This window comes from Mandrillus leucophaeus, unplaced genomic scaffold (genome assembly GCF_000951045.1).
Source record: "Mandrillus leucophaeus isolate KB7577 unplaced genomic scaffold, Mleu.le_1.0 Scaffold363, whole genome shotgun sequence".
NCBI classification, from domain to species: domain Eukaryota; kingdom Metazoa; phylum Chordata; class Mammalia; order Primates; family Cercopithecidae; genus Mandrillus; species Mandrillus leucophaeus.
In genome coordinates, this window is record NW_012103843.1 from 1100785 (window position 1) to 1112333 (window position 11549).

General features: G+C 56.3%; 1 protein-coding gene across 1 annotated transcript in view; it reads right to left on the reverse strand.

Annotated features, from left to right (window-relative positions):
* Positions 1–162: 162 nt before the first annotated feature.
* The window catches only part of CARS2 (cysteinyl-tRNA synthetase 2, mitochondrial (putative)), a 66105-nt gene continuing 54718 nt past the window's right edge, over positions 163–11549 (reverse strand). Inside the window, 6 exon segments of the mRNA XM_011989788.1 lie at positions 163–357; positions 1071–1271; positions 3097–3195; positions 4645–4768; positions 5681–5819; positions 9553–9619. Coding sequence (XP_011845178.1) covers positions 286–357; positions 1071–1271; positions 3097–3195; positions 4645–4768; positions 5681–5819; positions 9553–9619 — 702 coding nt within the window. The 3' untranslated portion in view covers positions 163–285.

Below are 11549 nucleotides of genomic sequence, written 5' to 3' on the forward strand. Positions count from 1 at the left end.
TGTGTTGTCTGTTCCCTGGGCACAGGGCCAGTGGGTCTCACGCACAGGCACATGTGCTGCTGGATGCTACTGAATGTTTGAGACCACTTCACTCAGTCGACAGTCTGTAGCCACAGAACGCGGTGAATGTTTAGGCTTAATTACTAACAGATGCCAGTGGGACACTGTTGGTTGCCTTACTTTAATGCTGATCTAGCAGCCCCGACAGGAAGCTTTAACATAAAGCCTTTAACATAAAGCACAGGTGCATCTTGTCGTGAGCAGGTTCATGGCTGTGCTGCCTCCTCAGCCCACTGGTTTTTGGTCTTTTGTCCTTTGATCCAGCAGTTCCCACGTGGACGTTGTACTGTTTCTGTCCTGGAGAAGAAAAGTGAGGTCCAACTCTGAGCAGACACCACGTCACGTGGCACAGGGGGCTGACGAGCGTGACCAGGTTCAGGATGCCTGTTCCCTCACCGGCCTGTCCTAAAAAGCTGGCCGGGCGCTTAGAAAGGGCCCCACTGCCTCCAGCAGAAGGCCAGGAGCCGTGCAGCACCTGTAGGAGGTGGCGGGGGCTGAGCAGGACCCACGTGCCCGTGCTCAGCGTCCCCTCCAGCCAACTTGGCCCCTCCGTCACGGCCCTCCCACCTCATTTATCACAGGGATGGGTTTCTCAGAAAGAAGCATGGGCCAGGTACGGTGGCTCACACCTGTCATCCCAGCACTTTGGGAGGCTGAGGCAGGAGGATCACCTGAGGTCAGGAGTTTGAGAACAGCCTGACCAACATGGAGAAAACCCCATCTCTCTAAAAAAAATTAGCCGGGCATGGTAGCGCATGCCTGTAATCCCAGCTACTCGGGAGGCTGAGGCAGGACAATCGCTTGAACCTGGGAGGCAGAGATTGCAGTGAGCCGAGTTCGTGCCATTGCACTCCAGCCTGAGTGACAAGAGTAAAACTCTGTCTCAAAAAAAAGAAAAACAAGCATGGTCACGGGGGATGTCTGGGCCTCTGATGGCTCCATGTCTGTGTGACACCTGTTGATCTACCTAGCTCCTGGGGTGATGTCCCTGACCTGGGTGCAGCACTCACCTTGATGCTGATGCCATGGGCAGTCAGGTCCTGGCGCAGGGTGTCACATGCCTCCAGCAGGGGCTGCCTCTCTAGGAGCTGCTGCCGTCGGGCCTCCCCCGTGGCCTTGGCCAGCGCAAACTGCCGGACCTTCTGCCGGAACCGCACCAGCTCCTCCACCACACCACGCAAGGTGACCTCGCTGCCGTCTCCTGAAACACACTGAAGCCGGCAGGGCACGGTTACATCCCCTGGAGACCGTGGACACCCCAGGTGGTTGGGCTCTGGGCTGAGACCCACCCAGCCCTGGGCTTCCCTGATTGCCTACAGCTGGGCCTCTTTCTGGGACTGGCAGGGCTGGGTACAGCCTGCAAGTGCTGGGCTCTGGGCAAGTCTCCACTCTCAACTCTGAGTATCTGTCACCCAAGCAAGGCTGACTGATGCTCACTTGGAAGTTAGAAGGATGGGCTGGGGGCTGCACACCACCCTGCCCTGAACACAAGCGCTCCCTGGGTTCCAGACCCCACACAAGTGTGGCCGCGGTATCAGGAGCAACCTGAGGATGAGGCTGGGGGCAGCGGCTGAGCGCTTGCAGATGTGTTTCGGCAAATGATCTGAGAGTCACAGCCTCAGGTGCTGAGGACAGGATTGGGGCGGAAGGCCTGTGTGCTGTCCTCCCACTGAGAAGGGATCCTGGGGCAGTATGGAAGGGGCAGCTGTACCTGTTTGTTAAATTCATGTGTGTAAAATAAGAAACGGACAACCTTGTACTTTGGTGTCAAACTACTTAAGTGCATACACCCCTCAGTTAGTGCTTCCATGATAAAAGACGATTTTTGTTATTACAAAAATATGAGCCCAGAGTGGGCCCAGACGTTAGTCCTTGTGGCCGGAGGAAGGTGAATGAGGTATCTTTGACAAGGACTAGGCAGAGCTTGGCCAGATCGCACTTTTCTTACTCAATACAGACTCTGGAAAGCCACCCTAAAAATGAACATGTACATTGCAAAGACTTGGTCGTCTCACACCAGTAGACTCTTATGTGATTGGCAACAGACGCTGGACTGCCAGAAAGAGAAACCAAGTCTACCAGGTGATCAGCAGGTATGTAAATGAGCCGAACTTGGAAAAGACACTATTGTTCTCTGTTGAGAGCCAGCGAGACGTGTCCAGCCCGGAGCCAGGCCTCCAGCACACCTGCTCGGGCCCCAGTCCCAAGCAGCGGGACCCTGGGGTGCTGGGCAGCTGGTCTAGAGTGGCAGCCTCCGTCCAGGCAGCAGCCGCCAAGCCACACCCCAACAGAGCCAGAGCGCCTTGTGCTGAGCATTCTCCAAGGGCGTCCAGAGAATGACAGGGACGGTCAGGGATACAGCACCAGTTCCAAGGGGCCTCCTCAGCCATATACTCATAAAAAGCGATTGGGGGGGGACTTGAAGAATAAGGCAGGAAACCTCAAATCCGTACTGATGCAGTAATCAAGTTCCAGGTGAGCCTGGTAAGGAAGGGGGTATTTTCATAGGCTCCAAGTCTCTCTGCAAAAATGCTCCAGTTACAAGGGAAGAGGAGGAATGTGGAGAAGCCTGGCAATGTCCACTTCACTGCGCAGCCAGGGTGAGCCTCGCTGGGAAGGTGCAGGTGCAACTCGTACCTGTCGGGGGGCTTGTCCTGTCCGTAGGAAGCACGCGACAGGCAAGGGGGCTCAGGCCGCCAACTTGCCCTCAAATGGGTCAGGAAGAAATGTGACCGGTGTGCCTGTGACTTCTGCACATTCTGAGAGTCTTTCAGCATAAGCGTGTGTGCAGAGCTGGCGACACCGTTACTGAGACGGACTTCATCTCTGGTTCTGCGCACGAGAGTTTATAAGGATTGGCTCTGAGTGTGTTTATCTTTCCAGGAAAATAACATGTTTTTAAACAGGTAAATAAATTAGTGTGGCATCATAATGATCTATTCCAAGTTAAAAGGGTAAAGGTTATTGTCCCTTTACCCTTTTAGGACAAAAATGGAGAAAATTCCAGAATGAAGCATTTAAAATAATACGACCTACCTGTTGATTGCCCAGAGAAATTCCAACAGTTTCAAAAAACTGTTCAAAGTAAGAGATGATGGCACCAAACACAGCAGGACTTCTCGGCACTCCAGGTTCCTGTAAGAGATCATGCAGCGGAATCTCCTTAAAAGCAGTCTTGATGGCAGTGGGCAAATGGAATTCAATGTCAAAAGATAAAGGCTTCAGCAGGTCACCAGTCTGGCCTTTCTCCTGGCTTCTATGGAGGGAGGACACAGCTCTGGCATCGGCTACCTCACTGCAGACCATACAACTATAGGTGCATGAGGAATCTCTTGTGCCTCAGTTTACCCACCAGTCATGTGGGTGGTGACTAGCCCACCAGGCTTTGCAGGTAAAGCATGACCGTGGAGTATAGCAGGCGGCGCATGGTAGGTGGAGGCTGAGTGGGCACTGGGCTGGGTTTCTCAGAAAACAAGGAAATCCTGGCATGTGGCTCACGTCAGTCACCAAGCACAGAGACCCCCACTAGCCTTAGTTTGCAGGTGCCCCAAAATTGCAAAGGTTGGGAAGGAAAAGCGCAGGCGCCAGCCTCTTTACTTGTCCCCACCCCTTGGCACAAGAGGCCCCTATTGCCCTAGACCTGGGCCAGCCTGGTAGTGCCGGCAGTGTGCGGGCGGACAGCTGAGGAGGAGGAGCTCCCATGCAGGAGCAGCCTGGCCGGGACCTGCCCCAGCCTGGCCTGGCTGCCTTCAGTGTGGGGCAGCCTGTTCCTGCACCCAGCTGTGACTCAAATGCCCGCTCCCCTCAGAGGTGAGCCCTACACGTCTGCAGTATTTGGACCAAAGGCACCTGGCACAGGCACATGGCACCCTGCCCCACCTGCTGATGCTCTGAAACCCAACACTGCACGCAGCCAGGGATGGAGACCTCCACAGAGATGCTCAGCTAGCAGAGGACGTGGCCAGAACTCACAGGTGTTTCCAGAGATGGGAGAGGCACGAATGGCCTCAGCTTCCCAGGTCATGAAAGGTCACAGGGCTCCTGACGCTGCGCCTCCCAGAGCCTGGCAGGGGAAACCCTGAGAAGTGCAGGAACCAAAGCCTGCCGCCGCCTCCACGGTCTTTGTCCCACCCCCCCAAACGCTTTCAGTGACTCTCAGGTCCAGGCTGAGACCCCGGGGTGCTTGGTGTGGTCGTCACACTGGGGTGCAGACTGCATAACAGTGTATCGGGGTAAATGGGTCTTTCCTTTAAAAGTTCCCCACAAAAGCTCTCTGGGAAAGTGCCATTGACGCAGTGGGGACATGAAATGTGTCCCCTGAGGATCAGGCACACATAATTTCTTAGCTTCAGGGGCTCCCAAGAGCTTGTTCTCCAGGTGGCCCTGAGGCCTGGGAGGGTCAAGCCCCGAGCTGGGTGCCATCCTGTGTCAGCGGCAGACTCGGGTTCCACGAGTTCCTCCACAGAAGCTGCGGGAGGCGAAATCAGCAGAGAGCCCGCCCAGCCGACATGAGAAAAACCCACCAGAGGACCCGACCCATGCCCCTGGCAGCGGGACCGCGAGGCCACCTGCTCGTTGAGCTACCTTCGAGGTCGCCCTGAGCTGTCCGTTCCCGTGGCGCGCAAGGCCCAGGATGGCATCAACTACCCTGGGTGTGTCAAAGTCATCTGCCAGGGCCTCCTTCACGGCCCTCTTGGTGCTGGCGAGCCTGAGGGAAGAGGAGAGGAACAGTCGCGGCAGAGGGAGCCCCACCCTCCCCAGGAGGCCCCCATGCCAGTCCTTCCCCAGGCAGACACACTGGGGGCTCTTAATTTGGGGACTCTGTCTAGGTCATATTCCCAGACTTGTGAGTTCCTGAGTAGCAGAAACTTAATTACGTAACATCAACTGCAAACTGTCGTGTCACCCCAGGGAAAAGGCCCAGAGCAGAGGTCACCTGGGACACTTGTATTTTAACACACAAGATACACGTGGGCATTACCATGATGGTTTTAAAAATCAATAGACATTGAGGGGAGTGGCAGGGAAGACTCGGTGGGGGACAGACAGCACGGCCGACCACTCACAAAGAGAGGTTGGGGAGGCCCGGCCCAGGGCTCCTGGATCTCAGCCTCCCGTGGCCACTGGCAGCCTGCCCTGCCAAAGCGGCAGGGGTGGGTTGTCACCAAGACCATCTGGAAGACTCTGCACACCAGGATGAATGTGCAGCACTGCCCAGGACACCCGTGGGTGGGGTGTGGAGGCGATGCTGTGGGCCCAGGCCTGTGTGTTTCACAGCTTTTGGCTCCTCACGGTCAGGACCGGGAGGGATGAGCAGCTCTGCTCCTCGCACAGGGAATCCAAGCCCAAAGCCACTCTGAGCAGGGGGCTCAGAGCCCGAGGGCCCCAGGCACACTTCCTGCCCAGTACCCTGTCTCCCTGGGACGTCTCGGGAGCCCCTGACCCTGTACCTCCTGCCCAGCAACCAGTCTCCTGGGGCCTCTCTGCAAAGTCCCTGACCCTAAACCTCCTGTCCAGCGCCCTGTCTCCTGGGGGCCGCTCTTCCCCTTCAGGAGCCCACCAGCAGCGCCTAGCAGGCCGCAGGAGGGGCTCCACGCCGGGTGCTGGGCGGGTCTCTTACCTCTCCCACAGCATCACTTCTCTGACAGAGCCGCAGGCCATCTGCCCCTTCATGTAGGCACGTGCGTCCTCCAGGAAAGAGCCCAGCGCCAGGAGCTGCTGCTGGGCTTGGAGCATGGCGCTGTCGCTGTAGTCGATGGCTGAGGAGGAAGAGATGGTCCCTGAGGCGGTGCCCACCATGCTGTGCCCCTGCCCTCGTCCAGCAGAATCACAGTGTTCTCTGAGGGCACTGCCACCCAGGGACCACACGGAGAGCGGGACATGCGGCCCTCACTGCCCTCCAGTGACCGCGAGTCCCTAGGCCCACTGGACACAGACCACAGGGTCTGTCCCAGCTCAGTGTCACCTGCCCTAGGAGAACAAGGTGGCGGTAGAGAAATGCTCCCAGGGCTTCCAGCTGAGAGGCGCATTTCCACTGACGGATGGATGGAGGTGCGGATCAACAGCTGGCTCTGGATGGAGGGAGCCCCACCCTGGGGTCAGAGGCACCTCTAGGGAAGGCGCCCCCCGGAAGGTGCCTGTGTGTGATGGGACGGCCCATAGCGGGAGGGAGGAGCAGTCCCCAGACCCAGCTTTAGAGTCTGTGGGTGTTGCTTAGGCCACCTGGGTGAGGGGCCAGCGTTTCTGTTTACATCTGTTCATTTCTGGTGGTTTCTAGTCTACTGCATTCTGATGAGTGAGACACAACAGGAATGAATCGCTTCACAGTGATCACACATCCTTGCGTATCAGCAGAGCTAGCCACACATTTCTAAAACCTTCTTCTCGTTTCTGTGCCTACTCTGCTTCCCAGACTGTCTAAGGCCACAGTCCGTGCTTTTGAGGAGCGCTGCTTCAAAAAGCTCTTTGAAAACCACAGGAATAAAAAGAGCCTATCTGGACACATATGCCGAAAATTACATCCTAACATGCCTACAAGTCCTGATTTCAAAACGAGAATTCCAAAGTCAGACACGGCTTCAAGCGGGAAGCAACACAGTGAAAATCTCCCCCAGGGTTGTCTAATATCTTACTTAACATTTTTCCTTTTTTTCCAAATTCACTTTCAGTTTTCGCTTTGAATAGCTTGACAGAAGAGAAAAAGCCAGAAACCCACAAAGCGATCTGACAGCATTTAAAATGCATGGGAGGCTGTTAGAATAAGATTACCATTAATGACACAGCACGATGAGGCATCCAGATGGGCAGGGGCAGACAGATGTCCAGCACGGAGACGCCCTCTGCCTCAAAGTCAAGGACAGCTGCACTCCTCCAACAAGGATTGCTCTACAGACGGGAGACGCCTCTCCAAAGTGTCAGCATAGCACAGACGGCACGGGAATGCCACCACTGTCACCCTCCGTCTTCCCAAAGGTGAAGAAGGCATGTCTGGGAGGATCCTGAACTCCCACACCACTCGCGGCGGGAAGCTCAGACAGCAAGCGACGGCCCAGCGCCTCATGGCCACCTCTGACCTCGAGGGGGCGTCGTGCCCACCGTGGGGATCCACGTCCCGCTAACCTTGTGTTCCTAGAAATCCCTCACCGGCAGATTGGTGCCCCCTGAATCCCACCCGAAATTCCCACTGGGAATGTGTTCCTGAAAGAGCTGCCCAGGCTTGAGAAAGCTGCTTTTCAGACCAAACTTCATATTCAAAGCTCGAAAGGAACTGCACACGATTAGGACAGTCATGCAAGGCGCTGCCCCTAATCCTGCCACAATCTGCGAGAAGAAGGGGAGCAGGGGCCTCTGAGGGCAAAGAGCCCCTGGGAAGGGATCCACGGGGAACAGCTTTGAAAGGACCACAGCCCCCAGCCACAAGGGGAACAAGCACGAGCCGGGGAGAAAGGTCTGCACTTGCACATGGGATTCATCCCCACCGCCTCTGCCCGTTTCCAGCAACACGGAGCCAGGCAGAAACGGTTTCTCCAGCCCATTCGCCTCCCGACTCTTCCTCTCACGGCATGGTTGGTCTGTGTTCACTGTGTATAAGCGCACACCACACACAAATGCTGCACAAGGCCAGGTGAGCACGAGGCTGGTGACACTTCCGTCTCAGGCTTGCTTGCCTGTGAGCACAGGTCCCCTAGGCTGATGCACTGCAGTTCCACCCAGGGGACAGGTTCAGCCCACATCTCAGAAACCCTGAACTTGCAGTAGAAAGCCAACATGGTGTCGAAGCCAGGATAAAGACATGGCCCAAGGTAGCCTTTCGGTGGTCAAACGTGCAGGTGTCTGTGTGCCCCACTCAAGCTGACAAGAGCCGCAGGCCGGGGAGCCTGTGCCAGGCCGTGGCCCAGGTGAGACTCTGCAGGCACAGCCCAGGGGAGGGAGACGGATGGGACCAGCCCAGGGGCTCACCCAAACCCACCAAAGCTTTGTGTGTGACATAAAGATAAAATCTATCTGGCCAGACAGACTCACCCCGTGGGGGAAGGAGAATCCACTGTTTTGGCTGCATGTCCCCACCCCCGTCGTCTTCATTAAAAAGGTGAAATCATCAATTGAGAGCAAGAGTGCTATGTAGGAGGACAAGAAGCGGGAGAGCAAGGTGGCGTGGCAACAGCAGCAGCCCAGGGACACGCCAGTGTCAACGGAGCAGAGGGGACACCAGAGGCCAGAAGGGCAGCAACCCTCGCTCACCAGCAAGGAACTGTCACCATCTCCAGAGGACACCGGCCCTGCTCCTGCAGCACTAGCCATACAGTGGGACCTTACTGCCAGTTAGGTGGTCAAGCCAGGCAGGCAGTGCCACTGTCCCCAGCCCTCACCCGTCACCAGGGATCCAGCTCTGGATAACAACTTTTTTTTTTTTTTTTGAGACAAGATCTTGCTCTGTCACCCAGGCTGGAGTGCAGTGGTGCTTTCTCGGCTCACTGTAACCTCCACCTCCTGAGTTCAAGTGATTCTCCTGCCTCAGCCTCCCAAGTAGCTGAGATTATAGATGCCTGCCACCAAGCCAATTTTTTGTATTTTTTTCAGATGGAGTCTTGCTCAGCTGCCCAGACTAGAGTGCAGTGGCATGATCATGGCTCACTGCAGCTCTGCCTCCCAGGCTCAAGCAATTCTCTTGCCTCACCCTCCTGAATAGCTGGAATTATAGGCACACATCGCCATGCCTGGCTAATTTTTGTATTTTTAGTAGAGATGGGGTTTTACCATGTTGGCCAAACTGGTCTCGAACTCCTGACGTCAAGTGATCCACCTGCCTCAGCCTCCCAAAGTGTTGAGATTAGAGGCACGAGCCATCGCACCAGGCCTTTTGTATTTTTTGTAGAGACGAGATCTTGCTATGTTGCCCAGGCGGGTCTCAAACTCCTGAACTCAAAACATCTGCCAGCCTTGGCCTCCCAAAGTGCTGGGATCATACACGTGAGCCACCATGCCAGGCCAGTGCTAGACAACTCCCGGACAAAAGCCTAGCCTGGGGCAGCAACAAAATCGTGCAGCATGGGAGGGACCGTCATCACCCATCCAGGAGACCTGGCTCTGCTACACACTGTTCAGGGAAGCGCTGTCCCTGGGCGGGACAGGCAGGGTCACGTTTGAGGGCTCCCATGTTCAGGGGCCGTGCCAGGCTGGCCCCTTCCAATTTCCCAGTTCACAGAGCAGGAAGCCGACGTGCTGCGGGTTCACGACTTGTCCAGACCCACAGAGAAGGAGTGGAGAGGACTCGAGCTTGACGAGGAAGCCCACATCCACTACGGGCTGAGCCTGGACCAGCGCTGGGATCCCTCGTCCTCTGGGGTCACTCTCAACCTGAACCTCCAGGCCCCAGCAGCTGCACTCACAAGGTTCTGCCTATTCCCTGGCCTGCATTTTGCCGTTGTCACTCCTGTCGGAATGACTGTCTCCGAGCTGGGGAGGAGGCCACTCCACGTGCGCCCGGCTCACCTGAGCGGTAGCTGCTCCGCAGGCAGAAGAACCGGAAGACGTCAGGGGAAAAGGTCTTCAGAAAGTCCTGGTAAAGCAAGAGACAGGCAGTCACGAGGCTTTGCTTTTACGCTTTGCACTGTTCAGAGAATATGTTATTTACTACAATTACATGAGTTATCTCTACTTATCAAGAAATCAGGAATCTTGATGAAAATGAGTCCTCCAAACATAATTACCACCTGTTTCCTGGTGATTTCCTTCCTCACTGAACTTTCCATGTTCGATCTCAGTATTTGTGGAAAGAGCAAGAGGAGAAAGCCGGTTTGCCTGAAATTCCCCACCTGCGCAGGCTCCGGGAGGAGTGTCCTGTGCTCAGCCTGGGCTCTCTTTCTACACGACAGGGACGTGGGACAGACAGCATGGAGGGATGCTGTGCTCAGGAAGAGACCAGGGAGGCGGCGGGAGGCACACCAGCCCTGGCTGCCTGCAGGCCCCCAGGAGAAGCTTGCGGTTAACCTCAGACCCAGCTGACCTCCGGCTCAGTCCAGCCAAGGGGCGACTGCCTCACTCATCCTATTTGGTGGCACAGTTCTCATAAACACTGAGTTTAAAGCACGTGCTAAGTCTGTCTCTTGAAGACTAAACCGCCCTGCCTCTGATTAAACATAAGTAAAACTCAGAACCCAACCAGTATGGTCCTGTAGATCATTTAGAAAACGTCTGTCCAGAAAGAAGTGGAGCTTTCTGCATGAGGAGGCTTAGGAGAGGTCATTAGAGGCACCGCAAAAGCAGCACGGCACTCGGCAAAGCCTCCTGTGGGGCGCTCAGGGCTCAGCTCTGGCAGCTACTTTCAAGAGATGAGATGAGACTCAGGGCGGGGGAGAGAAGGAAGAGGGCTCTGCCCAGCTTGGGCTTCCAGCGTGGCCCCAAGAAAGCAAGCTGAGCTCCGGCTGCATCCCCCGGCGAGGGACGCACTCCAATGGGAGCCCGAGTGGCTCCCTGCCTGGATCAGCAGCACATGCTGCCAGCTCTGACCGAAGCCCCCTTTCCTGCCACCACCTCAGAAGACAGAACTGGCTCACCCCTTGCCTGTCCTCTGTGCAGGAAGCTGTCGCCCGCCTTGCTGGAGTGAGGACTGCGTTTCCGTCTCCCTCGGGTAAACCTGATCCCCTCATCTCTAGGCTGATGGGCAGCAACACAAGTCCACAGCACAGGGGCTGACGCCAGCCTGCAGTCTGCACCCGCTCGCCAGAGCTTGGACACCCGCGTCCTCCGCAGCGTGGTCGTGGGAGCACAGAGCTGCCGGGGAGTGAGCTGGAGACGGCGGAGTCCAGCTCAAAATACTGTATCTCAACACATGGTATTTTATAAGGCATAAAAGACCGGCCTAAGGCCATGCTGCTCAACAACCGCACTGAGAGCAAAACAAATGCAACTGAAGAGCGTCTTGGGGTCGAAGGGGCTGTCCCTGCGGCAGGCTGCAGCGGCCTCGCCCACCCACCCGGTAGGAAGGAGGGGACTGCTGAGCTGGAAGGAGGAGGACACTGCTCCACCTGCCTCCGGGGCTCATTCCCTTCAGAGCACTGAGCGGGTCTGGTCTGCTTTCCACCAGGAAGGAGGTCAGCCCCCACCTCACAGCCCAAGCCCTGTCTGCCTGCACCCGAGGCAGTGAGAGGCATTCTCATGTGGGGTGGCATAATGAGAAAGCTGCTGGGCCAATCCCCTAACACAGGGGTGCTCAACCTGGGGTCCACAGACCTCCTAGGGGCCCACAGAGAGAAGGTGGGCGGGCGGGGAGATCTGTGAACTGGGATGGTTAAACAGTTATGTGTTTATTTCTGCTGGCCTTGCACTAAAATGGGCATTTCCTTCGATAGTCAGTGCAGGCAGCAAACACATCGGGAAGCACAGAGCCTGGCACGGTGGCCACAGCCGTCACAGGTGACCCCTCAGGGATGACATCACACGCCACAAATCACGAAGCACAGTGCCTGGCGCGGTGGCCACAGCCGTCA